Source organism: Sorex araneus, chromosome 3, assembly GCF_027595985.1.
Source record: "Sorex araneus isolate mSorAra2 chromosome 3, mSorAra2.pri, whole genome shotgun sequence".
Lineage (NCBI taxonomy): Eukaryota > Metazoa > Chordata > Mammalia > Eulipotyphla > Soricidae > Sorex > Sorex araneus.
In genome coordinates, this window is record NC_073304.1 from 73,777,992 (window position 1) to 73,804,796 (window position 26,805).

A 26,805-nucleotide genomic window follows, 5' to 3' on the forward strand; every position below is an offset into this window, starting at 1 on the left:
CCTCTTGATAGCCCCCCTCCCTTCCCATCCAGCTCCTAGCTCCTCTTCTCTCTCCATCCAAGGCAGATTTTTTTTTCCCCTACACTATTCTCATCTCCCCGCCCCCCCCTCCACCACCACCGCCTGCTCTTCAGCTGGGGAGAAGGGACTCTTCTGCGGCTCCCCCGCTCCCCCACCTTCGCTGGCTCCCGGGCTCGGAGCCGTCTCTCCGGAAGGGGAGGGGGCTCGGCGCGCCCGGGCGAGGTGGGAGTGCAGGTACCCCGCCATGGATGCGGTGCTCCGGAGGCTGCCTGAACCCCAGCCCACATGGTGAGTAACCTGCCCTCCCTCACCCCGTCCGCCCATCCCCACCCTCGCCTCTCCCGGGAGGAGCTCCCCCCATCCCAGCCTTCCCCCCACCAAACCCTCTGCCCGCCGTGCGCCGACCTCTCCCACCCCACCCCCCTATTTTCAACCCTTCTTGCACCCGGGCAGCTGGGGCGGTGGGTGGCCTACGGCTCTGCCCAGCGCCTCTCAGGACCACCCTTCCCCCTCCCTCCCCCTCCGCCCTCCTCCCCAAAAAAACACCCTGCCACCCCACACTCCTTGGGTCCTAGGTGGGAGAAGTGGGACTCCCGCTGGAGGCTGGGACCCCAGAACCTGGGAGGGGCCCTTTACCAGAAGGGAGAGGGAGCCCTGGAGCCTCCCAAGCTTTGGGGATGCTGGACCAGGCGCTGCCTAAAGGGGGGGCGGGGGGGCGGTGCTGATGCCCCGGAGCCACCGGGCCAGGGAGCTGCGGGCAAAGAGGAGGGGCCTCGCCCGCCACTTCCCCCCCCCCTCTTTCTCCGCAGCCACTCAGGATGAGGGTCCGGCCCTGCCAGCCCGCGCTGGGGCCCCCCCGCCCGGCCGCGGTCTAACTGCCCCCGCCCCCAGGCCTCGCCCGGCTCGCAGGCCCCCAGCCGGCTCTCCCGCCCCAGGATGCGCTGAGCCGCCGGGGGGGCTGAGGCCGCGCCAACTACATGCATGTCCCCCGGGGGCAAGTTCGACTTTGACGACGGGGGCTGCTACGTGGGGGGCTGGGAGGCGGGGCGGGCACATGGCTACGGCGTGTGCACCGGGCCCGGCGCCCAGGGCGAGTACAGCGGCTGCTGGGCGCACGGCTTCGAGTCGCTGGGCGTCTTCTCGGGGCCCGGCGGACACAGCTACCAGGGCCACTGGCAGCAGGGCAAGCGCGAAGGGCTGGGCGTGGAGCGCAAGAGCCGCTGGACGTACCGCGGCGAGTGGCTGGGCGGGCTGAAGGGGCGCAGCGGCGTGTGGGAGAGCGTGTCCGGCCTGCGCTACGCCGGGCTCTGGAAGGACGGCTTCCAGGACGGCTACGGCACCGAGACCTACTCCGACGGAGGTGCGCGGCCCGGCCCCCTGCTGCCCGCCTGCTGCCCAGAGCCCGTCCGCGCGCTCCGCCCGCCACCGCGCGCGCCCCCGCGTGCGGCTGTCCCGGGCCCGCGTGTCCCCCCCCCCGCCCCGCCGCCCGCCTCCCTGTCTGAGCCGCCTGCCCCCCTCCCGCCCCCCGCGTGCTGTCGCCCGACCGTCCCCGACGCCCCATCCCTGCCCCCGTCTGCCTGCACCGCCCGAAGCCACCTGTCTCCCGCTGCCCGTGCCCGTCCCTGTCCTTCCCCCCACACACGCCCCCCAGCCTGCCCTGTGGCCCCCAGCTCCCTTCCCGGCCCTCCGCACGAGCCGGACGCTAGGCGTGCCAGGGCGGGGGGCGCGGAGGCGCGGGCGCCCGCAGGTGCCGCAGGTGCTAACCCGGCTGTCCCGCTCCCGCCCGTCCGCAGGCACCTACCAGGGCCAGTGGCAGGCCGGGAAGCGCCACGGCTACGGGGTGCGCCAGAGCGTGCCCTACCACCAGGCGGCGCTGCTGCGCTCGCCCCGCCGCACCTCCCTGGACTCGGGCCACAGCGACCCCCCGACGCCGCCGCCGCCCCTGCCGCTGCCCGGCGAGGAGGGAGGCAGCCCGGCCTCGGGCTCGCGCGGCGGCTTCGTGCTGGCCGGCCCGGGGGACGCCGACGGCGCGGCGTCCCGCAAGCGCGCCCCGGCCGCCGGCGGCTTCTTCCGCCGCTCGCTGCTGCTGAGCGGGCTCCGGGCCGGCGGGCGCCGCAGCTCCCTGGGCAGCAAGCGCGGCTCCCTGCGCAGCGAGGTGAGCAGCGACGTGGGCAGCACCGGGCCGCCGGGCTCCGAGGCCAGCGGGCCCCCCGCGCCCGCGCCGCCCGCGCTCATCGAGGGCTCGGCCACCGAGGTGTACGCGGGCGAATGGCGCGCCGACCGGCGCAGCGGCTTCGGCGTGAGCCAGCGCTCCAACGGGCTGCGCTACGAGGGCGAGTGGCTGGGCAACCGGCGCCACGGCTACGGCCGCACCACCCGGCCCGACGGCTCGCGCGAGGAGGGCAAGTACAAGCGCAACCGCCTGGTGCACGGCGGCCGCGTGCGCAGCCTCCTGCCGCTCGCCCTGCGGCGCGGCAAAGTCAAGGAGAAGGTGGACCGCGCCGTGGAGGGCGCGCGCCGCGCCGTCAGCGCCGCCCGCCAGCGCCAGGAGATCGCCGCGGCCAGGTGGGCACCGGCGGCGCGTGGCGGGGGGGGGGGGGGGGCGGGGGCGCGGTGGCGGCGGGCCCGGGGCCTGGCAGCCGGAGCCTCCGGGAGAGCGGTGTTTCCGGAGGCTACAGGTGGAGGGAGGTGGGTGTGACTCTATGTGTGTGCGTGCGGGACTGTTTGCGGGGAGCCCGGGGAACACCAGCCTGTTTCTGGGGCTCCGTGATTGTGTGTGGGAGTAGCCCGGGGTGCTGCCTTTGCAGCCCCAGAAACCTCTTTCTTGCAAGAAATGGGCCTTGTCTTTCTTTGTGTTGTTGTTGTTGTTGTTGTTGTTTGATGGTGGGGCGGGGGCACACCCAGCCATGCTCAAGGCTTACTCTGGGTTCTGCGCTCAGGGATCACTCCTGGCAGGGCTTGGGGGACCATATGGGGTGCTGTGAATCAGAAGCATGAAAGGCAAGTGTTCTGCCCACTGTACTATCACTCTGGTTCCAGGGCCTAGTTTTGTTCTTCTCCCGGGTCTTGGGTTAGGAACTGCAGCACCCCACCCGCTTTGTGGCAGAGATAGGACTGGCCCTATCTGTCCCTGTCCCTGCCCACCCACTGCCTGATGGCCTTTCAGCAGTGGGCCTTGCAGGTTCAGTGTGGGCAGCTGACCTCTGCACCTAGGAATGAGAGCCCCTCTTGTCTTTGCCTCCCTTTATCCGTGGATGAAGGTTGGAAGGGCGGGGCCTGGCTGTAAATGAGATTTATTTTATTTCTGCAAATCAGATTACAGTTGCATGCACAGGAACCTTAGTATCTAAAGCAGCACTGTCCAGCAGGAACATGATGTAAGCCAGATACATAGTTTAGAATCTTCCAGTAGCCCTATGAAAAAAATTAAACTAGATGAAACGGATTTGAACATATTTTTATTGAGACCAACATAGCCACAGTATCATTTCAACGTACCATCAATATAGAGTAATGAGATCTTTAACATTCCTTTTCCCCGGGTCTTTGAAATAGAGTTATGAATTTTCACTTGCAATACCCCATTTTAATTCGGCCTAGCCACATTTCGGGTGCTTAATAGCGACATATGTCTTGTGACTGCTAGATTGGCTAGCACAGATCTAAAAAAACCAAAATTCATTTGTAATGAAATTCAGTCAGTCCTGGTTTATGCAACTCACACAGTTGAATTTTTTATATTAATCTTTTGAGGAGGGGGACAGCGCAGCATATACATTAATCTTTTGAAGAGGGGGAGAGAAGGGTTTTGTTCAAATTTAAGGAGCCAGAGAGACAATATGGGGATTATGGCATATGCCTTGCATACAGCCAACTCTGATTCTATCTCAGCACCAGATGGTCCCCTGAGCATCACTGAGAATGGCCCTCGAGGGCCCACCCCCCCAGCAGTGCTTGGGTGACCCGACGGTTCTCGGAACCACAGAGCCCGAGCAGCATTGCATCCTTGGACCCTCACACTAAACCTCTGATCCAGCTGGCCAAGAATTGCCAGGAGGGAGCCCTGGACCTCCTAAGCACCCTTGGCTGATGCCCCAATATATTTTTATTTTTACTTTTTGGGTCACACCCAGCGATGCACAGGGGTTACTCCTGGCTCTGCACTCAGGAATTACCCCCTGGTGGTGCCCAGGGGACCATATGGGATGTTGAGAGTCGAACCTGGATCAGCCGAGTGCAAGGCAAACACCCTACCTGCTGTGCTATCGCTCCAGCCCCAACCCCAATATTTTTTTAAACAAATTGATCTGAGATTGCTTCAGAGAGTCAGAGGATAAGATGTCCTAATGGCTGGAATGAGTTAGTAGACTGAGGGGCAGTGAGAGAGAGAGAGAGTGTGACATCCACAGTAGGTGCCAGAGCCCAAGCTGTCTTTCTGAAGATATACTTGAGTGCCTCAGTGGTTAGCATCTGGGGCCTTAAACCAGAGAAGGGGGCGGGCTGAGCACCAGGGAGAGCTGAGCACTTCAGGCTAGGTAGGGAACAGGCATGTGCTAGAAGAACTGATCTCAGTAGCTAGAGGAGAAGGCAGTGGGAGGAGGCTGCGTGGTCTCCCCAGCAACAGGCCTGGCAGCCCTGATTGGCTGCTGGCTGCCATGGAAACAGCAGCGCCTCAGCAGCAGGTGCCTTTGCCAGGTAGCCTGGGCCTGGCCTGCTGCCTGGGCACAACAGGCCAGGCCTGCTGCTAGGGCTCGGCCGCTGCCTCCGTGCTGCAAGCACGGGCACTGGTCAGCACTCCTGTTTCTGGGAGCCAGTAGAACTCAGTGCTGCCCGAGACCCTGACCCTCATCTCCTGCCCTCTACCCGGGTATCAGCTCCATCTCATACAGTCTGAGAGCCCAGAGGCAGAACAGAGCCTCTGTGTCCCGCACAGATCCCCTACCCATCCCTGACCCCAGCAGCTTAGAGAAGAAGAAAATGACTTCTTTTTTCTTTTTGGTTTTTGGGGCACACCTGGCTCTGCACTCAGGGATCTCTCCGGGCCGTGCTCCGGGGACCCTATGGGATGCTGGGGATTGGACCCGGTTCTGCGGCCTGCAAGCCCTACCCACTGCACTATCGCTCAGGTCCCCAGAAACTGAATCTTGCCCCCCACCACAAGGACTGTACAAAAGGTGGGCTAAGACCCAAGTTAAACAGCTCCTTGCCCATCCTCAGACATCTTCCAGGCAGGCCTGAGCCAGAGGGAGGCAAGGGCTCCCGACCTCTGCTCCAGTGAGGCTTCCAGCAGCTCTGACCAGAGGACCTGCAGGATGAACAGGGAGAGGACGGGCAGGGGGAAACAGAGCATCATTTGACATCGTGGGTGGGGGGGAGGGAGGGAGGGAGAGCAGACCGCCCCACCACGGGGGCAGGGCTGCTCGTGCCATGCACAGGATGGCAGGACCCGAGGGTCATGGAGGGCGAGTGAGAGCTTCTCCAGAACGTCTCACCCGAGGCCAGAAAGCACGCAGAGAGTGGGAATGTGCCTCACAGTAGAAAGGATGCAGGACCAAGGGGAGGAGGCCAGCGTGACGGCAGAAGGGGCTGGAAGGGCCAGGTGTGGCACTCCAGGTCAGGACTAGATGATAAGGGCTTGGGGGGGACAGACTCCTGACCCAGGGAGGTGGCAGGCAGGCCCAGGAGGTGGCCAGTGAGGGGGTGTCTCTGACTCTCCGAGCTGCTCAGACGGGAGGATGGAGATACAGGGCAATGCTGCTGCGAGCGGTGCCCCCGCCCCCCAGGGGGCTGGCGTGCGGGAGGAGGTGTGCACAGCAGGTGTGACTTGCCTGCCAGGAGCAGGGAGGTGCTAAGAGCAGAGCAGGAGGGCACCGGGAGGGGCACAGGGCAGCAGTGGAGGCCCGGGGCCTTGGCCCCACAGCTCCACCCCCCCCAGGAAGTGTTACTACGGGATGGAGCCCACAGAGGTGCCACCGGGCTGGCGGAGCAGGAGGGGCTGAGGACAGCCCGGGGAGCCACCGAGGGGTGGGCCGGGGCAGGGGAGGGTTCCTGAGCTGAGCTCCGAGGTAGAGCAGAGGGTGAGGCGGGGACCTGGACTCCCTGGACACGGGGCTCCCCCTGAGAAGTCACCCCTCCTCCCGGAACCCGACAGGGCGGCGGACGCCCTTCTCAAGGCCGTGGCGGCCAGCAGCGTGGCGGAGAAGGCCGTGGAGGCAGCGCGGATGGCCAAGCTGATAGCGCAGGACCTGCAGCCCATGTTAGAGGTGCCAGGTGAGGAGGCAGGGGCGGTCCCGGGGACAGACGCCCAGCGGTGAATGGGGGCTGCAGGAGAAGGGCGGGCCTGGGGGCCGGTCATCTGGGGGGAAGAAGCGGGCGTTGATGAAGCAGGAGCATGAGGATGAAGGGTGGGATTCTGCCATGAGATGCACCTGGGGAGGCGAATCCCGGAGGGTCCCGGGCCGCAGCGGCTCGTACGAGCCGAGGCCGCCCAGGCCCCCTGATTCCCGCCTCTCCCCGCCCCAGGCCGCAGACCCAGGCAGGACTCGGAAGGTTCCGACACAGAGCCCTTGGATGAAGACAGCCCCGGGGTGTACGAGAACGGACTGACCCCGTCAGAGGGCTCCCCCGAACTGCCCAGCAGTCCCACCTCCGCCCGCCAACCCTGGCGACCCCCTGCCTGCCGGAGCCCACTGCCTCCTGGACGGGACCACCGAGGTCCCTTCTCCAGCCCCAAAGCTTGGCCTGAGGAGTGGGGGGGGCTCGGGGAACAGGCAGAGGAACTCGCTGGCTACGAGGCCGAGGACGAGGCGGGCATGCAGGGGCCCAGGGGCGGCTCCCCACTCCTGGGAGGCTGCAGTGACAGTTCCGGAAGTCTCCGTGAGGAGGAGGGGGAAGACGAGGAGCCCCTGTCCATGCTGAGAGCCCCGGGGAGCTTGGAGCCCAACCGCCTGACCACAGCGGTACTGCGGGGACCGTCCCTGAGGGGCCCCGACGCCGGGTGCCTGATGGAAGAGCAGGAGGAGCCAGTTGCCACCGAGAGGCCTGCCCAGCCGGTGAGACCCTTCCCCTGCCTCCTTCCACTGTGCACCCTCCGACTCTCCTCCTGTCTGCTCCCTCCGCTCCTCCCAGCCCTGCCCAGAGGGCCTGTGCTGGAGCCTTGGCCTTATTCTCTGCCTGCGACCATAGCCCACCTCAAAAGCAGAGAGAGCAGGGCCTGAGACGCGGCTCAAAGGGGCTGAAGCATAAGCTTTGCATGCGGGAGACCTGGGTTCGATTCTCCCGTGCTGCATGATCCGCTGAGCACTGTCCGGAGAGAACAGCACTCAAGCCTTGTGCTGGAAGTACCCCTGAAGCACCTCTCGGTGCGGCCCAGAAACTGAAATGAGACATAAGATGAAAGAGAGGAGGACCAGAAACCAACCTAGAGATGGTTGTGTCCAACTCCCTAGCTTGCTAGCTGGGGGAACTGAGGCCCAGTGCTGAAAGTAACTTTGCCCCGGGTTACAGACTAGTAATTAACCAGAACATCTTTCCCTGTTCTCCTTCCATATCATTTCCAGCTCCCAGTTTCCTACTCCACCCCCGCCCCCACCTCCACACTTTCTCTCTTTGGTGCCCAGAAATAAAAAGGGAAAAGCGTGTTCCCTCCCTACCCTGATCTCCCTCCCTCTCCTGGGAAGAAGGGAAATAGGAAAGAAGGCAGAAAACCAGGAGGGGCGGGGCTTCCCCAGAACCCTCTGCTCTGATTGGACCCCAGGCCTCCTCCGGTCTCCTAGCAACCACATCCTCATCTCTTTCTCCCTCTGCTTTACCGCAGTACTGGCTGCTGCTGCCAACGTCTGCTCCCAAGGCTAGGCACCTTCTGCCTGGGCCACGTGACATGCTGGTGGGAGGGAAGAGGAGGGAGGAGGGAGGGAGGGCCTGTTCCGACTTGAGGGAGCCAGAAGAGAAGGTGGAGCCGTGCCTGGGAGATGACAGGGGTTTTGCAATCTAGAATACAGGTTGGCAGTCAGTGCCCCCGCTCTGAGTCTGAGGAGAGGTGTCTGGGGTCCTTTACAGCGTTGCCACCTCAGACAGGGCAGGAAGGTGGGAGCTGTCCTGGACATGACTGTCAGGGACTGAGCCTGCATTTTCCCTTCTCTCTAGGGAGCTGCCAACCCTCTGGTGGTGGGCGCCGTGGCCCTCCTGGACCTCAGCCTGGCATTCCTGTTCTCCCAGCTCCTCACCTGAGGCTCCTTCTTGGCCTAGTGCCGGCTTCGATCGCGGCCTCCGGGCTCCTCGGCCTGCCTTTTCTCCTTCCCCTCCTGTTCATTTTTTTTCTCCTTTCTTTCTCTTCTCCCTCTCCCTTTCTTTTCTGCCCGACCCCCCCCCTTTTCTTTCTGTCTCTTGCTTTTTCTTTCTCTTCTCCTTTCAGACCCTCTCATTTATTCTGGACCCCCATCTCTGTCTCCCTCCCTCCCCTGCCTTCTCTCTCTCTAGATTGTTTACATATGAAGGGCTTTTCTTGCTCAGAGTTGCTCTCTTCTCTGAGATATACAAATCTAAGTCAGACCATTGCCCCTTGCCCTCCCTGCCTTTTCTTTAGACCTGAATTTTGAGGAGGGTGGGGGTTTGGTGTCCTGATGAGCGAAGAGAAGGAAGACAGTGGAGTAGGAGTGACTAAATATTGGGCAAGGCACTGGCTGAGCTACTGCGGCTTCTGTGGCCCAGTGGCCCTCTGACACCTCCTGGAAAAGCCCTCAAAGATGCAGCCTCCATTTCTGACGTTGGCGGAGCCTTGGTCTTGCCTCCAAGCCCTACCCTAGGCTCTCGTCTCACCTGACCCTTGGTCTTTGAAGGGGATAAGAGAATGGAGAGGAAAGGGCTCCCTGGCATCTCTTCCTGAGCCACAGCACCCCTGTCCAACCCCCGGCTGGTGTGTGTTATGTCAAGAGCGATCGATGCATAAAGGAGAGGAATGGTCCAAAGCAGCTGAGTCCGCCTCCCTCCTCCTCTCCCCACAATGTTTATTTGATTGGTCTGGACTCACTTGTGGCCTTTGATTAAATTTCTAAGGGGCCTGAAGAAGAATTCAATTTCTACTGCAGGAGGTTGAGAGGCGCTCGAGCAAGGGCCCCGGTCCCAGCCCAGGCAGCTGTGGCGGGGTGGGGTGGGGGTGCCCATCCTGGGGAATGGAACCAGATGAGAAAGCAGGGAGTCACAGGCACAGAGGCCGAGGGGCTCAGTAGGCGGTGGGTCGCATCCCCCCGGTTGGAAGCGTGTGGTGGATGGGAACACAAGAGAAGGAAGGGGTCACAGGAAGCCAATCTCCCCACTTTCCAGGCAGGGCAGAGGTGGGATCCGGGCCGGGGTGAGAGCTGGTGAAGAACCCTGAGGACGCTGTGGCTGACCCTGGTACTCACTTTTCCCCTGGGGACAGGAAGCCCTAGGAAAAGGGGCCAGTGGGGGTCCCTGGGGGATCCTTCCCTCCCCTGCATGAGGCAGAGGCAAGCTGCCTGCCCCCCTTCTCCTCCAAGGAATGGCTTGCCTGGGAATGCCCACCACACACCCTCTTCTTTTTTTCTAGTCAAACTCTTTTTACTCCTTGGCCTGCCTCCCTCCTTCCTCTCCTCTCAACCTTTACTTCTGATTTCTATTTCATGGAATTTGGGATTGAAGTTCAACTACAACAGTGCCGCCAACACCAAGTCTTGCAGGAAAAAAAAAAAAAGAAATTTAACAAAAAAAATATATTAATAAAAAAGTTCAAAAAAGGGGGGGGAATTGTCATCTCCTTTGGGTGTGTGATGGCTTCACACCCAACTCTCTGCAGTTCTGGTGGTGAGAATGTACCTAAAGCACTCTCGGTGAACCGCGGGCCTGTGACCGGCTGTCTCCATCACTCCCTGTAATTTAGGATTTTCCCTCCATTTAAAACAAAACAAAAAAACACACCCTACAACCAAGGTCCGGAGAATGGGGAATCAAGCAGGGGCTGGAGTGCTAGTACAGCGGGTAGGGCTCTTGCCTTGCATGCAGCCAACTCAGGTTCGATCCTCGGCATCCCATATGGTTCCCTGAGCACCACTAGGAGTAATTCCTGAGTGCTCAGCCTAGAGTAACCCCTGACCATCCCTGGGTGTGGCCACCAAAAAAAAAAAAAGAAAAAAAAAGCTGCACCAGGGAGGCGTGGTCTAGAGGGGGCGGGGTCAGGTAGGCCTCGCCCCGTCCTGCACCAGGAAGCTCTGGGGGGAGAGGACGAGAGGAGGCAGGTGAGGTCAGCGCAGACCGTCTGGCGTGGGGAAACTAAGGCTGCATGTGACCTGGGAAGGCATCCCGTGGAGGAAGGCACGCAGGGCTCCGGGAGGGAAGGGATGACAGAAGTGGGATGGGAAACCAGGTGGGGCGGAGGGCTTGGGGAGGCCAGGAGGGATCCCGGCGCATGCGCGGGCGGGGGCGGGGCGCGGCGCGGCGCATGCGTGGTGGCGAGCTGTTCGGGCTTGGGGGGCTCGAGGGGGGTTTCCCGACGCACGTGGGCAAAGGGTAAAGGTAGCTCCCGGACCCGCAGGGTCTGGGCACGAGGACAGGACTGGGGAAAAAAGGTCCGGCTGTTCCTGGCCACGGAGGGTTAACGCCCTTCCTGTCCCCGGGCTCTGCACCCCCCACCCCTCCCCAGGATGGTGGGGCTTTCGCTGAAGCTTCAAGACCTGATCGAAGAGATTCGCGGGGCCAAGACCCAGGCCCAGGAACGGGAGGTGATCCAGAAGGAGTGCGCCCACATCCGGGCCTCCTTCCGTGATGGGGACCCTCTGCACAGGCACCGCCAGCTGGCCAAACTGCTCTACGTCCACATGCTGGGCTACCCTGCCCACTTTGGACAGGTACTGGGCTGGGCCTCCGAGACGCACACACTGCACACTGCACACGCCCCAGTTTGCGGAGAGGAACCAATGGGCAAGGTCTCGGACCTGCCCGCTTCACCTGCTGTGCCCCTGTTTTTCTGATTACAACTTTCTTTCTGTACCTTCAGCACACGCCTCACAGCCCCTTCCCTGATTGGTCCTGAACTGGACCCCACCGTGGGCTTTCAGCACGTTGTCTCTCTTCCCCCATCCTGTCAACTCTGCTGTCTCTCAGGGAGGGTGATCAGCTGGTGTGGAAGATAGAAAGGGGGTGTTGAGTGCCTGCAGTTTGACCCCTGCCCCCTTCCCTGTAGATGGAGTGCCTGAAACTGATCGCCTCCCCCAGATTCACAGACAAGAGGGTGGGATACCTGGGGGCCATGCTTCTGCTGGATGAGAGGCAGGATGCCCACCTGCTCATTACCAACAGCATCAAGAAGTGAGAGGGTTCTGGGAAGCACTTGGAATCAGGGAGATGGGAGAGGGGGACATGGAAATCCAAGGGGGCTGCCTACTGGAGCCGCCGGGCTCGCCCCTAGTTCACAGGTTTGACCAACTGTCATCCCACCCCCCACACACACTCTGCAGTGACCTGAGCCAGGGGGTGCCTGCCGTCCAGGGCCTGGCCCTGTGCACCCTGAGCACCATGGGCTCTGCTGAGATGTGCCGGGACCTGGCCGGCGAGGTGGAGAAACTGCTCCAGCTGCCCAGTCCCTATGTGCGCAAGAAGGTGAGACCGTGGGGTTCTAGGTGCTGCCCCTGAGGAAACTGGCCCCTGTTTGTCAAAGGGTAGAAGTGGAGGGGCGCGCGGGGGGGATGGGGTCAGAGTGGCAGTACAGCGGGTCGAGCGTTTGTCTTCCATATGGCTGACTTGGGTTCGAAATCCGGCTCCACATATGGTTCCCTAAGCCCTGCCAGGAGTGATCCCTGAGCACAGAGCCAGAAGTAAACCCTGAGCACCACCCAGTGTGGCTCAGAAACTACCAAAAAAAAAAAAAAAAGGCGGGGGGGGGGGGGCAGAGAGAGATAGTACAGTGGGTAGGGCACTTGCTTTGCTTTGATCCCCCAAACCCCATGATGTGGCCCACCAGGAGTAATTCCTGTGCTCAGAGTTAGGAGTAACGGCTGAGCATTGCCAGGTGTGGCACAAAAACAAAGAGAAAAGGGTTAGAAGTGGGACGGGGTGTCCATCTGGGAGCATGGCCGCCCTTTCTCAGCCCGTGACCCCTGCAGGCCATCCTGACAGCGGTACACATGATCCGGAAGGTGCCCGATCTCTCCACCATCTTCCTCCCCCCCTGTGCCAAACTGCTTCACGAGCGCCACCACGGTAAGGCCCGGGGCTCCACTCTGACTGGACAGCGGTGCCCACCCCAAGGTGCCGGGTGGTGACCGTCCTCGCTTCCCCACCCCGACCCCAGGCATCCTACTGGGCACCGTCACGCTGATCACCGAGCTCTGTGAGCGAAGCCCGGCGGCCCTCAAGCACTTCCGGAAGGTGGGCTGCCTGGTGGGGGGGGCGGGGGGGTCACACAGGGCCGCCGCTTGTGGGGTGTTTGGGAGTGCCCGGGTAAGGCTCTGTCCTCTCTGTAGGTGGTGCCCCACCTGGTGCAGATCCTCCGGACTCTGAGCACGACGGGCTTCTCGTCGGAGCACAGCATAGCGGGAGTCAGCGACCCTTTCCTGCAGGTGGGCAGCCCCGTCCCTGCTGTGGAGGACACTGGCTCAGGGCAGGCCCAGGGCACCTGAGACCCATGCAGGGAGGGAGGACGCCTGAGGAGGAGAGCAGCCTGCAGGGTAGGTCAGGGGTCACGAGGCGGGTCTGCCTGTGCCTTACATGCAGGAGCCTGGGCTCCGTCCCTGGCACCGTCCAGCTGTGCTCAGGGCTTGGTCTTGGCTTTGTGCTCAGCGATCACTGCTGGTGGGGCTCAGGGGGCCACATGGCATGCACCAAGCTGTGCACTGTCCCTGAGCACCACCATGGGTGGCCCCAAGAGTGTGCGTTCCCCCACCACCACCCCCAAGTCCCTGGCCTCACAGAGCTCTGATCCTCTCCCAGGCTCCAAAGGCACTGAGGAGAAGGGGGGCAGGAGAGCTCTCAGGATGCCCTCCCCGATCCCACTTCTTCTCCTGCTCTGAACCCCCCTCTGAGCCCCCTCTGAACCCCCTCTGAACTCCAACCTGCAACCCAACTGCAGGTCCAGATCCTGCGTCTGCTTCGGATTCTGGGCCGGAACCATGAGGAGAGCAGTGAGGCCATGAATGACCTCCTGGCCCAGGTGGGGCCCGGGCATCAGATTAGATGGCTGGGGGGGGGAGATGGGGGGGTGGGGGAAGGGGTGACGAGATGGAGCCCGTCAAACTGCTTCCTCACCGTCCGCTCAGGTGGCCACCAACACCGACACCAGCCGGAACGCGGGCAATGCCGTCCTGTTTGAGACGGTGCTGACCATCATGGACATCCACTCTGCAGCCGGCCTGAGGGTAGGGCCCTGCCCGCCAAGGTTCAGCAGCCTCACAGGCTCTGGCATCTGGGGGGTTACGGGCCACAGCCAGTGCCAGAGACAGAAGCCGGGAATGCCATGTGCAGAGCACGCATGCCGGCGCTCCAGGCCACGTCCCTGGCCCCCGGCAAGGCCAGGTCTCGGGGGTCTCCTGCCCGCCCGGGTCTCCCGGGTACAGCCCTCCTGATCTCCAGGCCCTGCCCGCCTCCCATAGGTTCTAGCTGTCAACATTCTCGGCCGCTTCCTGCTCAACAATGACAAGAACATTAGGTACAGCCCTAGGGGGTCCTCCGCCCTCTCCGTGGGCCCAAGTTGGGGGGCACTGGCTGCCACATGACGGACGTGGCCTGTCCACTCTGGCCAGGTACGTGGCGCTGACATCCCTGCTCCGGCTGGTGCAGACCGACCACAGCGCCGTGCAGCGGCACCGGCCCACAGTGGTCGAGTGTCTGAGGGAACCGGACGCCTCCCTCGGCCGGTGAGCGGCCCCGAGGACACGGCCAGGCGGGAGGAAGCGGGAATGGGCCCCGGGCCCCCAACCCTGACCCGCCCTCCTCCGCCAGGCGGGCCCTGGAGCTGAGCCTGGCTCTGGTGAACAGCTCCAACGTGCGGGCCATGACGCAGGAGCTGCAGCACTTCCTCGAGACCTGCCCCCCGGAGCTGCGGGCCGACTGCGCCTCGGGCATCCTGCTGGCGGCCGAGAGGTGAGCTGGCTGGACCCCAGGAGCAGGCGGCCGGAGTCGGGAGGGCCACTGCGAGCACTGAGTGAGGAGCCCACCATCCCCTAGGTTTGCCCCGACAAAGCGGTGGCACATAGACACCATCCTGCGTGTGCTGACCACGGTGAGCAGGGGCCGGGCTGGGCGCTCAGTGCAGCACGCCCTGCCTGGGCTGGGAGCCGGGCCGCCCCCGTGCTAAGTTGGCCGCATCCGCCCCGCCAGGCTGGCGCCTATGTCCGGGACGATGCCGTGGCCAACCTGACCCAGCTGATTGGGGGCGCCCAGGAGCTACATGCCTACTCAGTTCGTCGCCTCTACAGTGCTCTGGCTGAGGACATCTCCCAAGTACGGTGTCCCCCACCCCAGCTCAGTGCTGCCTAAGCTTCCTGCCTGCTCCTCCCCTCCACCTGCCTCCCAGGTGCTCCTCTCGAGGGCACGGCAGTTTACTTAGAGGAAGAGATGCTCAGGGACACCGTCTCATTTCTGTTTTGTTTATTTTGTGGGTGTGGTGCCAGGGATCCAGTCCAGGGTGTCGGGCCCTGCAGGCCCAGCTCTCTCGCACCGAGCCGCTTCTGTCCTCACGGGAAACAGAACATTTGGGCGTCTGTCCCGACTGCTGTGGTGCCGTGGACTGTATAGCCACAGAGGGCCCGTGGGCTTTTCATTCTGTTCCACCTGCTTGGCTCCTGATGTGGCCTATCTGCTGAGCTATCCAGAGGCCTCAGTGCTCGGGAGCTAACGTAGCACTGCTCTCAGGGCTGGAGATGTAATACAGCGGGGATGGTGCTCGCCTGCACCCGCAGCAGTCCTCTGAGTTCCATCCCTGGCACCACGTCTGGTCCCCTGAGTCCTGCGTGGAGTGGTCCCTGTGTGTAGAGACAGGAGTAAGCCCTGAGCATCACCAGGCGTGGCCGCCACCTGACATCCCTTCCCCAAAAAGATAACAGCTCTCTACATGTTTTAAGTTTTATTGCTCCCTCGAATGCTGCGTGAGTTCACAGATGCCAGCCAATAACTGCTGTCCCCTAAACATATGAAGTACATTCAAGAGAGGGTCAAGACTTCAGGAGAGGGTCCCTGGGGGCCAGGTAGATGGTACGAGGGTTAGGTGCTTGCCTTGCGTACGGCTGACTCCGGTTCAGATCCTGAGCACCTCTGGCCTGGACCCCTGAGCAGCGCCTGTGTCGCCCCAAACCAGCACCAACTCATTAACAGAGAGAGGGACCCTTTCTTTTCCCGTCCCCACTAGGTAACTAACATCCTAGCATCCCTCCTGCTCAGGCCATGTCGTTCTGGTGCTTGGCCACCAGGGGGCAGAGGACTCCAGCAGGTCAGCCAGACTGTCTTCCCACCCTAATGCCTTTGCCGAGTGAGGAGACGCTGGCATAAGCCTAACTTGTGTGTGTGTGTGTGTGTGTGTGTGTGTGTGTGTGTGTGTGTGTGTGTGTGTGTGTGTGTGTGTGTGTGTGTGTATTTGGGGGCACGGAGAGGAGGGGAATGGCCCCGCAGTGCCAGGGATCAGACCCAGAGCCTTGCACGTGTCAGGCATGTACCGCTTGAGCCTGGGCCCCCCCACCCAGCACATTTCTGACCCTCACACAGCAGCCGCTGGTGCAGGTGGCAGCCTGGTGCATTGGCGAGTACGGAGACCTCCTGCTGGCCGGGAGCTGCGAGGAGACCGAGCCCCTTCAGGTGAGACCACCACGGGGGAGAGGGCATGCTGTGGCGGGGGGGAACAGGCTGGCCCCCCGGCTCCGACCTGTGCCCACCCTGCAGGTGGAGGAGGAGGAGGTGCTGTCGCTGCTAGAGAGGGTGCTGCAGTCCCACCTGTCCCTGCCGGCCACCCGTGGGTACGCCCTCACCGCCCTCATGAAGCTCAGCACCCGCTTCAGCGGGGACATCAAGTAAGAGGGGAGGGGCCGGAGCCATGGCACAGTGGGGAGGGCGTCTGCCTGGTACGCAGCCTGGCTGAACTCGGTCCTCAGCACCCCCGTATGGTCCCCTAGCCCCACCAGTGGTGATCACTGAGCACAGAGCCAGGAGTAAGCCCTGAGCACAGCTGGGTATGGGCCCCCCCCAAAAGAAAGAAGAGGAGGGGCTGGAGTGATAGCACAGCGGGAAGGGTGTTTGTCTTGCACACGGCCAGCCCGGGTTCAATTCCCAGCATCCCATATGGTCCCCTGAGCACCGCCAGGGGTAATTCCTGAGTGCAGAGCCAGGAGTGTCCCCTGTGCATCGCCAGGTGTGACCCCAAAAAAAAGAAAGACGAGGAAGAGACCCTTCACCTACCCAAGACCCTTTCCGTGGCCCCTCCCATGAGAGGTGGCCGTCACTGCGACCCCCAGTCCTTTGGTCCTTCCTGTTAGCAAGTGGCGCTCATCCCTTCTGCCCCATGCCGCCGTCGGGGAACGGCTCTGACTGGCCCCTCCACGCCACCCTGTGTCCAGCCGCATCCGCCAGGTGGTGTCCATCTATGGGAGCTGCCTGGACGTGGAGCTGCAGCAGCGGGCCGTGGAGTATAACGCGCTCTTCCGGAAGTACGACCACATGAGGTGCGACCACAGCCCGCCCGCTCTCCCGGGCCCCTCTGTGGACAGCAGGGTCTGGGCTCCCCAACCCCCCAGGCTTCCTGGAGCTCAGCTGGCCTCCTAGACTCCCTGCTGAGGGAATCAGGCATGTCTGACCCATGTGCCCCCACCCCCTGCTTTGCGTTACACACACACACACACCACCTGGCACATCTGACCCATGTGCCCAGGGCACACACTCATAGCCTTGCCACTGCGCACGAGGGTGCCTTCCAACCTCACAGGGCTGCCATCCTGGAGAAGATGCCACTTGTGGAGCGAGGTGGCCCCCAAGCTGATGAGGAAGACAGGGAGGGCCAGAAGGAAGAGGCCCAGGCTGCAGACGCTGCCCCTCCCCCTGCTGAGCCCCCGGTGAGGAGACGGGGGACAAGGGAGGTGCCCAGCATGAGGCACACGGGTCAGGTTCTGTTCCCCAGGCCTGACTCTCTGCCCTGTCGCCAGGCCTCGAATCTCTTGGATCTCTTAGATCTCCTGGATGGTCCTCCTGGGGAGGGCCCCCCGCCACCCCCGCTGGCCCCCTCCTCAGAGGGCACCCTGATTCACCTCCTGGACCTCCCCTGCGTGCCTCCATCCCCGCGTAAGCCTCAGGAAAGGGAGGTGTCTGGGGGGGCCATGGTGTGGCACCCTCTGCCCTGCTCTGTGCCCACCATGTCCCCGGAAGGGCAGGTGGGGCCTGCTTCCAGCTCACCTCCTGTTTCCACTGCCTGACCCCCTCACCCCCACCCCCTTAGGGTGCCTCAGACCGATCACCATAAAACAGTTCTTGTCCTGGCAGAGGAGAGGGAGCGGGCCACACCTGAGGGTGCCAAGGCCACTCCTGGCCATGCTTGGGGGACCGTGTTCGGGGCCAGATTTTCTTTCCCCCCAGTCCCTGCTGCAGCCCCACGCAGAGCTCACAGCACCTTAACCTTTGCACTTAACCTTCATCTCTCCAGCCCTTCAGTGGGATGTTCTTTTCCTAGCACATCCAGTGACCGGCTCAGCGTCACCCACCAGGTCTCAGTGCAGGTGTCAGACGCCTTCCCTGGCGCTTCCCTTCCTGCAGAGACCATTTCCTCAGAGCACCTGTCCCCGAGTCTCTCCCTTGTTGCCTAGTTCATTGTTTCTCTTTCCCTACTAGCCTGATCTCCAGCAGGGATCTCTGCTTGTCCACGGGGTCCCCTGGGCAGTGTCCGTCCCCAGTAGGGTGTCTGGCCTAACTCCTGTCGGGCGCGGGAGCGAGCGCACGGCCCCCCACCCATTGTCTCTCTCTCCCTGCCCCAGCTCCCATCCCGGATCTCAGAGCCTTTGAACGTGACGGGCTGCGGCTGGACCTCTCTTTCCTGCGCCCCCCGGAGACCCCTGCTCTGCTCTTGATCACCGTCACGGCTACCAACACCTCGGAGGGTGACGTCACCCACTTCATCTGCCAGGCCGCCGTGCCCAAGGTTTGTAGAAGACCAGTGCTCAGAGAGGTGTTCTGGGCCCTATATGGGGGGCGGGTAAGGGTGCGAGGGGCCGGTCTCGCCCTGCCCAACCGGACTCCTGTGTCAGAGCTTCCAGCTGCAGCTGCAGGCCCCCAGTGGGGACACCGTCCCAGCTCAGGGTGGCCCTCCTGTAACCCAGCTCCTCAGAATCCTCAACCCCGACAAGGTGAGCGCCGGGGACGGCACCCCACCCCCACCCTCACCCCCCAGCTGGCGAGGCGCCAACAGCCCCGACGTCCACCCTCGTGTTCCTAGGCCCCCCTGCGGCTCAAGCTGCGCCTCACCTACGACCACCTGGGCCAGTCTGTGCAGGAGATCTTCGAGGTGAACAACCTGCCCCTGGCAACCTGGCAGTAACTCAGGCGCCTGTTCCGAGGGAGTCCAGCAGGGGGCGCCTGGGTCCTGCGCTTGCCTCTGCAGGCGCTGCGGGGCCTTCCCCCTACCGCCCCCCAATTGATAACACCCAATAAAGCCTGATGGGGGAGCCGTATAGGGGTACTCTGGAGGGAGAAGTCGTCTGTGAGTAACATCCAGGGAAGAGCCTCTTAGACACACGCGTGTTCCTCCGAGCCTTAGGAACGGGACGGCCCGACCCACTCTGGGTGAGATCCGGCCCCTCGGGTTTCTAGGCCCCTAACAGGGATCCCCCAGCCTCCGCCCCAGCCCGCTGCTATTCCCTGCATCCCAAGGTAGGGAAATCCCCGCTGCCTCCCCTCCTCTCTAACTCAGCTGTAAGGCGGTTTAGGAGCCGCTGGCAGAATCAATGGCATCGACCAAGGGAGGGGGGTGGCAAGGGATTTTCCTGTGCTTAACTACTGATCACGGCTAAGTGGAAATCCTATAAACACGAGCGGAAATCAATGGAGGCTGCTTAGCGGCCAGGGGAGAGGGGCGGCCCACAGATTGCATCTGACGGATGGGGGAAGAGGAGGCAGCCAGGGCGAGGGCTCCAGGAAAGAGAGGCGAGGCTGAGGGCCCCCGGCCGGAGCGCCAGGAGTCTGGGCTGGGGAAGCCCGGCAGGAGGCAGGCTGAGCCGGGGCGACCCAGAAGTCTCTTTGCTGGTGGGAAGCAACACCCCAGCCTCAGCCCGCTGACCAGCCCGCTACTGGGCTTCCTGAGGCTTCTTGGTCTGTGAGGTGGAGGCCTCAAGCAGGTGTAGGTAGTCCTGAGGCCGGAAGCGCTGGAGATACACGATCAGTTTGGCAGGTGCCTTCTCCTGTGTGGGCACACCTACAGGCAAAAAGGAGCATGAGGAAAACTCGGCAGAGCTGCCGCCCGCCCCAGCCAGGACCCCTGATGGCTTCACTGGGCTGGGGGGGAGCGGGCCCGAACGGGTACTGCCGGCTGGTGGAAGGGGCTGGGCTGCCCGGCCGAGCCTCCAGCACAGAGACACGGAAACGGTGAAGAGGCGCTTGGGCGCCGGCAGACAGAAGGGGCCTCAACAGGGACTTCGTTTCGGTTATTGCTCCTGTCGCAAGATTAAAGCCTTCTCGGAGCCGACCAGAGCTCATTAGCTTGGTAATGAAGCACACGCAGAGATGCATGCCAAGAGAAAACCGGGGCTGCAGGAAGAGGAGGGAAGCCGCTCGTCTGGAATTCCACAGGACGCCAGCCTCTGTGGCGTGCGGCCACCGCGGGCTGGTGTCGCCGTCGGTGGCTGGCAGCGTGCTGAGCACAGAGCGGGGAATACAGCTCTGCCGGCGTGCCGAGATGAGAACACATCCCAGCACTGCAGGCCGGTGGGGGGCACGCAAGCCAAGCCCGGATTTCTCTGCATCAACAAGGGAGCCGGCTCCTGCCCCACAGTGCTCATGGCCTCTCGCTGAAAGCCAACAGGACAAATAGAGGATCTGGGCAGCCATTCACCAAGATGTTAGGAGGAGGAAGGGGGGACAAGGGTGGAGAGTGTGTGCACTGGGCAGGGCACCTGCCTTGTGAATGGCTGGCCAGCGGCCAAGCAGGTTTGACCCCCCCTACAAGAGTGATCCTTGAGCACTGCTCCGCGTGGCTCAAAAAGTAAGGGCGAGAACTGACCAGGAGACCTGAAGTGATCGGGGGGCAGGAAAGATGAATCGCTGGGGTCCCACAGGGGAAAAGGCTGGAAGGCAGGTGAGCGAGCCTCTCTGGAGGGAAGCGGGACTGGGGAGCCCTACCAAAATGCCAGCTGGGTCCTGGGTCCCCTAGGGAACGGCTGGAGAGGGGCCTGTGTGCGAGTCCCGTCCTGAGCGGGAGGGGGCCGCCCTGGGCCTCACCAAGCATGCTGCTGAGGCGGAGGATCTCCTCGAGGGCGGCGGGGACCTCGGCCTCCTCGCGCACCAGCGCCTCGATCTCCCCGACCGCGTAGCCGAAGTCGGCCGTGTCCAGGTCCACCCGGAGCGGCGCGCCCGCGCGGGGCCCCGGCAGGGCCAGCTTCCAGGCACTGCGCTGGGTCACGAAGCTGGCCACCTCCTGCAGCCGCAGGGGGCCCAGCACCGCGTCCACCCCCGCCGGGGCCGGGGCCGGGGCCTCGGCGCCCAGCAGCTCACAGAGCCGGGCCACGATTGCGGGCTCGGCCGTGACCTCCACGTACTGGGTGTGGGGGCCCGCGAGGCCGGCCGCCCCGGGACACTTGAACTCCCAGCCGCTGCCCTGGCGAAGGCGCAGCCAGTGGTCGGCCCGCATGAGGCTCAGCGCCGGGGTGTCGTAGTAGCTGTCCCGGAAGGTGAGCTGGTGCTCCAGGCTGCCCCCCAACTCCCGCAGCCGCTGCTCGGTGCCAGGCCCCGGCACAAACTTCCGCTCCACTTCGATCATGCCCTCCTGGGCCATGCTAAGCTGCACTCAGTCAGCACACACTTGGCTCAGCTCCCGGGGGTGGGTGGAGGGAGGCAGGGTAGCGGACCCCCGCGGGGCCCAGGCCCGGCCCGGGCTGCTGCAGCGGCCGAGAGTCTGCAAAAGGCCTGCAGGGAGCGCCTCGCCCCGCGCCGGCCGCCCACCTCGACCCAAAGGGCCGCCCCGGACGCGGCGCGCGGGAGGGCACGCCTGTCCGGTCCGGGCGGGCCCGGCGCTCACCTGCAGGCCCCTGGCTCTCCCTCTCGCGGGACCTGCGCGCCGCGGAGGGCGCCCACGCCGCGCCCGCGGGGGATGCCGGGAGCGGCCATGTTAGGGCGGACCCGGGACCCACAGGCCCGGTGGCCGCCCACCAGGGCCGGCCGCGACCACGGCGGTGGCAACCTCGCGCTCGGCTGCTCGCCGTCCCCGACCCCCGCCGGCCGCTGGGTGGGGGTTCACGCGGTTCCAGGCCTCGGGCTGAGCCCCGCGCCCGCGTGGCCCGGTGCACGATGGGAGTTGTAGTTCCAGCGGGAGCCGGTGCTTTCACACCGCCCGCCCTCCCCCGCCCTCCCTCCCTCCTTCCTCCTGGCCGTCGCTATAGTGACGGGAAAGCTGTGATTAGTGTCAGCCAGCGGGACTCTAACCTGTAAAGTTGCGCAGGGGCGGCGGATGTAAGGATCTGAGGCTCCTTGGTCCTATTTCCAACCCCCACGCTGCACAGACAGCTGGGCCTGGAATACAGGCCGCTCACACTTTCCGGAAGATCGCACACTTATATTACAGTCACCCACAGTGCTGGCCTCTGGCAATGGGCCTAGGAAAAGAATAACTTACAAGGTCTGGAGAGATAGTACAGAGGGTGAGGGGTGGTAAGGCGATGCCTAAATCCCAGCTGATCACCCCCACCACCACATATCACACACACACACACACACACACACACACACACACACACACACACACACACACACACATACACACTCCCAGCACAGCCAGGAGTGATGATCCTTGAGCACAGCTGAGCGTGGCTCCAAATAAACAAAAGAAAAAGAGAGAGTCTGATAGACTGGAGCACATGCTTTGATTTCTAGCACAGCAGGCTTCCCTGAGCATTGCTGGAGCATCTAGAAGGGAGTAACCCCTAGGCACCACCAGGCATGGCCCAGAAACTAAAGGTGTAACGGACCTTTTCACAAACCGTGAAGTCTCAGAGGGGTTAATACGGCCTACCATGAGGGGCTGGAGCCATAGTATAGCGGATAGGGCATTTGCCCTGCAAGTGGTCAACCCGGGCTTGATTCCCAGCATCCCATTACGGTCCCTTGAGCACCGCCAGGGGTAATTCCTGAGTGCAGAACCAGGAGTAACCCTTGTTTATCGCCAGGTGTGACCCAAAAAGAGAAAAAAAAAAAGGTTCTGCCATGACTGTTTAGGGTAAGGGCTGATGGGGAATTTTCTGTTTGAAGGAGAAAGTAATAGTCTGAGTGGAAAGCTAAAGATCTGAGGGGTTTTCAGCAGAAGCCATGGAATAGCCGTGTAAATAGGAGACAAGGGCCAGGCCAGAAAAGTCCTGCAGGGCCAGACTGGACAGGTTGGGTTTGGGTTTGGTTTGGAGGCCACATCTGACTCTTCGCAGGTGTTAATCCAAATTTGGTATTATGGGGAACTATTTGCTTCTGGGGGTGGAAGCAAAACATATTCTCTGGTCCTTTTTTTATTGAATCACTGTGAGATAGTCTCTGGTCCTTTGAGGACACTTGGACCCTATTGTTTCCATTTGGAAGCCACACCCGGAAATGCTGAAGGGCTGCTCCCTACACAGTGTAGTGTTAGGGGCCAGTATGGTGTCATGATGGAACCCAGGATTCCTACGTAAGTCTAGGCCCTTTGGGCTATTTCCCTGTGCCCCTAAGGGGGTTGGTTTGTTACTGAGTTTCCAATTTTCCAATGACCACTGATAGTCCCTGTCAGAGTACTTATGTTCATTTAAAACATTCGGGCCAGACAGACCAATAGCACTGTGGGTAGGGCATTGCTCTTGCATGCAGCTGACCTAGCTTCAATCCCTGGCACCCCGTGTGCGTGGTCTCTAAGCTCACCTGGAGTGATCCCTGAGTGCAGAGCCGGGAGTAAACCCTGAGCACAACGAACAAACAAAAATACAGATCTCTAGCTAGAGAGAAGTGGAAAGGTTAAGGTATTTGCTTGCCTTGCATGTGGCCAACCCTGGTTCGAATCCCAGGCCCCATGTATGGTCCCTCAGGCATCACCAGGGGTCACTCCTGAGCATGGCCAGGTATAGAACCCCAAATCCCAAACCAAACAAAATGTAGATCTTCTGACTGGAGAGCTGGTCCCAGGGTTAAGGCACTCGCCTTCCAAGCAGCAGACCTCATGTCTATTCCCTATATCCTATATATGGCTCCCTGAGCACTACCAGGAGTGACCTCTGAGCACAGTCATGGGGAGCCCTGGAGCATACCTGGAGTGGCCCAGAAACCAAAGAGTGAAACAAAACCAAACTGGGGTCAGAGCAATGGTACAGCAGGTAGGGCCCTTGCGTAAACAAGGCTGACCTGGGTTCGATCTCCATTGACAAATACAGTCCGGAGGCACAGCTGGAGTGGCCAAGCCAGGTTTTATCTCCTACACTCTATGGTGCCAAGAATGATTCCTGAGCACAGAGCAGGAGTCAGTCTTTTTTTCCCTTGAATCTATTTTTATTGAATCACTGTAAGATAGACCCTTACGAAGCTGTCCATGATTAAGTTTCAGTCATACAGTGTTCCAGCATCCACCCCACCACCAGTGCACATTTCTCAGCACCAGTGTCCCCAGGTTCCCTCCCGTCAACCCCCAGCCCCCATGCTGCCTGCCTCTCTGGCAGGTGCCTTTCTTCTCTCTCTCCCTCTCCCTCCCTCTCCCTCTTTCCTCTCCCTCTCTCCTCTCTCTCTCCCTCTCCCTCTCCTCTCTCTCTCTCTCTCTCTCTCTCTCTCTCTCTCTCTCTCTCTCTCTCTCTCTCTCTCTCTCTCTCTCTCTCTCTCTCTCTCTCTCTCTCTCTCTCTCTCTCTCTCTCTCTCTCTCCCGCCTTTTGGGCTTTGTGGTTTGCAATACAGATACTGAAAGGTTGTCAGGAACATCCCTTTACCTACTTTTAACACACAGTTCTTGTCCAGTGTGATCATTTCCAGCCATTATTGTCATACTGCTCCCTTCTCTATCTTACCTGCCCTATCCCCCCACACACTTGTGATTGGTTCTAACCACTGACCAGTCCTCCTAGCCCTCCAAGAGTCAATCTTGAACACCGCCAGGTGTGGCACAAAAACAAATTATGTGGGTAAGAGGCAGACTCATTGTAGCTCTGGGACTACCCCTGGTTCTGCAGTGGGGATCAGTTCCAGCCATGCTCAGGGGACCATCCTGTGTCAGGGACCAAACCCCGGGCTCCAGACCCTTGGGTTCTCCCTCTTCACTGGTCCCCAGCTTCACTTTTCTCTGTTTGACCTTGTTTTTGTTGTTGTTGTTGCTTAGTTTTGTATCGGGCCATACCCAGCAGTGCTCAGGGATCACTCCTGGCAGGCTTGGGGTACCATATGGAGTGCCAGGGACGGAACCTGGGTCGGTAGTGTGCAAGGCTAACTCCTTACCCACTGTGTTATCACTTCCACCCGTGTTTGACCTTGGGAAGTCATCACTTGGCCCTAAACCCGTTTTATCATTGGTGGTGTGAAGATTCATTCAGACTCACAGAATCTTCCACTGTTCTTCTTCCTTACCTGTCCCCATACACACACACACACACACACACACACACACACCCCTGCCTGCGTCACCTTCTCAGTCTCTCTCCAGAGAACTAGAAGGGAGCTAGTATGTCACAGCTGCCTTTGGCAAGCCGAATCCTGGTGGTGTAACTTGACTGGCCCTGACCACCGGCCCTGTTTTTCTGGGCGGTGAAATGGCAGTCACTGTGAGGATCGAATTAGGTGATGTTTGGGAAAGTGCTGCAACTGGAACTGGGCACTCCGGACGTCTTTGCCGGTCTGCTTACGAGCACACACACAGAGCTGGCTGTGAGCCGCCAAGGGTGAGGTCTGGGCGCCCAGGGTCCTCCCCTCAGCCAACCGGGGGACTAGACTCACTGCTGTGCAAAGCGAAGGTCCTAGTAACCAACCCGGAGGGAGAGGACCTGGAATTGAGGAGTGGGGGAGAAAAAGAGAGGCCTTGGGCAGTCGGCAGAAACCAGGACTTGCTGTAAAGCAGTTTGTTTTTTCCTTTTTGGGTCACACCTGGCAATGCACAGGGGTTACTCCTGGCGGTGCTCAGGGGACCAAATGGGATGCTGGGAATCGAACCCGGGTGGACCGCATGCAAGGCAAACGCCCTACCCGCTGTGCTATTGCTCCAGCCCCTGTAAAGCAGTTTTAAAAGGAAAAACGCATGTGGGCAGGAGGAAGAGGAGAGAGAGAGAACAAGAGACAGACAGACACAGAGACACAGAGAGAGAGAGAGAGAGATTAAAGGCTTCCAGCCCCGCAGGCACCAGCCACAGAGCTGGCGTCGGGGACAAGCAGGTGGCCCGGCCGCAACCCCCGCTCGGCTTCGGGTTCCCACCCACTGCTTGACGCGGCCCAGCCGACGCCCGCTGCCGGCGCGCGGGGCGGGGGCGGGGCGGGACTACAAGTCCCGGCATGCACCGCGGCGGGCGGGCCGCTGCACCTGCTCAGTGGGGCCGCCCCGGGCGCCTGGGTATTGATTATTCCATTGTGTGGGACGCCTCGGCTCCAGCCAGTGAATGAGGCGGAGGCGTGAGGGCGAGGAGGAGGAGGAGGAGGAGGAGGAGGAGGAGGAGGGTGAGGAGGAGGAGGAGGAGGAGGAGGCAGGGAGCGAGCGAGTGCCCAGGGTGAATCAATGGAAACCCCCTCACGAAGCCGGGAAAGCACTTCAGCCGCAGCCAAATAGCATTGATTATTTTCCTTCACTTCCCTCGCCGCCGCGAATTTATTTATTTATTTATTTTTTTCCCATCTCCGTCCCCGACGCCCGGGAGTGAGCGCTGGAGGGAGGGAGGAGGAGGAGGAGGAGGGGAAAAAAAAAAAAGGAATCAACACATCGGAGAAGTCCCTTGCAAGAGCCGCCCCCTCCCCTCCCCGCCTAGCGCTGCGCGGCGGCCGCGGTTCGACTCCCGTCCCTGCTTCCAGCTGAGGTGTAAGTGCATCGATTTCCGATGCTGCTGGGTTGGGTTGTGTTTTTTTTTTTTTCCCTCTCCTCTCCCTCTCTCCTCTTCCCTTCCTTGCTCTTGAGAAGCGGGAGCCAGAGGGGAGCGGAGGCGCTCGGCGAGGGCCCCGGCAGGGGCTGGGGGAGGGGGGACGGGCGCCGGGACGGCCCGGCCGAGAGCCCGGAGGCAGCGGGGGCGGGGGGTGCACGCCGGGCGGGGCGTGGGGGGACAGGGGTGCAGGGTGCGGGGAGAGACGGGGCCGGGGCAGGCACCCGGGCTGCACCCCGCGTCAGCCCGGCGCACGGCGGGGAGCAGCAGCCTGGACGGGTGGCGCCGAGCCCGGGCGGGGAGCCGAGGACCCCGGAGGGCCGGGCGGGCCGGAGGGACGCAGGGGTGCGGAGCTGTCAGCCCAGAGGCGCCGGGGCCTGGGCAGCCCCCCTGGCCGCGGCCGGCGGGCGGCTGATGGATGGAGGGGGCCGGAGCGCTCGCGGGTGTGCGGGGGGCGGCGAGGGGAGGTCGACACCCGTCCGCTCCGTCTTCGTTTTGGCCTGAAGTTGAGCTTTCTGCCCTTTTTTGGCCCCCACCTCCCCGCTTCCAT

General features: G+C 62.0%; 4 protein-coding genes across 10 annotated transcripts in view; 3 read left to right on the top strand and 1 right to left on the bottom strand.

Moving 5' to 3' along the window:
• The first annotated feature begins 108 nt into the window (after positions 1-108).
• JPH4 (junctophilin 4) lies at positions 109-9,777 on the top strand. The gene is made up of 6 exons (XM_055133982.1): positions 109-309; positions 831-1,381; positions 1,815-2,586; positions 6,173-6,291; positions 6,544-7,073; positions 8,167-9,777. Exons 2-6 carry the CDS (start codon positions 1,003-1,005, stop codon positions 8,248-8,250), a joined length of 1,884 nt encoding a protein of 627 aa, XP_054989957.1. The 5' UTR covers positions 109-309; positions 831-1,002; the 3' UTR covers positions 8,251-9,777.
• A 140-nt stretch (positions 9,778-9,917) lies between these two features.
• AP1G2 (adaptor related protein complex 1 subunit gamma 2) lies at positions 9,918-19,276 on the top strand. 7 transcript variants are annotated; one of them, XM_004609461.2, is made up of 21 exons: positions 9,918-10,880; positions 11,216-11,340; positions 11,490-11,631; positions 12,135-12,231; positions 12,323-12,399; positions 12,495-12,590; positions 13,100-13,180; positions 13,287-13,385; positions 13,620-13,675; positions 13,770-13,883; positions 13,969-14,109; positions 14,194-14,248; positions 14,347-14,469; positions 15,727-15,816; positions 15,901-16,028; positions 16,572-16,676; positions 16,937-17,063; positions 17,154-17,289; positions 17,976-18,139; positions 18,246-18,344; positions 18,434-19,276. In XM_004609461.2, exons 1-21 carry the CDS (start codon positions 10,677-10,679, stop codon positions 18,533-18,535), a joined length of 2,361 nt encoding a protein of 786 aa, XP_004609518.2. In that variant the 5' UTR covers positions 9,918-10,676; the 3' UTR covers positions 18,536-19,276. The 7 variants fall into 7 exon arrangements, with proteins under 7 accessions (XP_004609518.2, XP_054989953.1, XP_054989952.1 ...); XM_055133978.1 differs by lacking the exon at positions 11,216-11,340 and having other exon boundaries at positions 9,918-10,271; positions 10,676-10,880; positions 15,727-16,028; positions 16,937-17,289; positions 17,976-18,344; XM_055133981.1 differs by having other exon boundaries at positions 10,743-11,631; positions 17,976-18,344.
• THTPA (thiamine triphosphatase) lies at positions 14,602-21,457 on the bottom strand. The gene is made up of 3 exons (XM_004609679.2): positions 20,431-21,457; positions 19,274-19,408; positions 14,602-14,990 (listed from the first exon to the last, which is right to left on the bottom strand). The coding sequence occupies exons 1-2, from the start codon at positions 20,981-20,983 to the stop codon at positions 19,281-19,283; spliced, it is 681 nt and encodes a 226-aa protein (XP_004609736.1). The 5' UTR covers positions 20,984-21,457; the 3' UTR covers positions 14,602-14,990; positions 19,274-19,280.
• Positions 21,458-25,751: 4,294 nt separating this feature from the next.
• ZFHX2 (zinc finger homeobox 2) overlaps positions 25,752-26,805 on the top strand; it is a 31,141-nt gene continuing 30,087 nt past the window's right edge. Inside the window, exon 1 of the mRNA XM_055133975.1 lies at positions 25,752-26,197. The gene's annotated coding sequence lies outside the window, so the exon portion shown is untranslated. The remainder of the gene's footprint in view (positions 26,198-26,805) is intronic.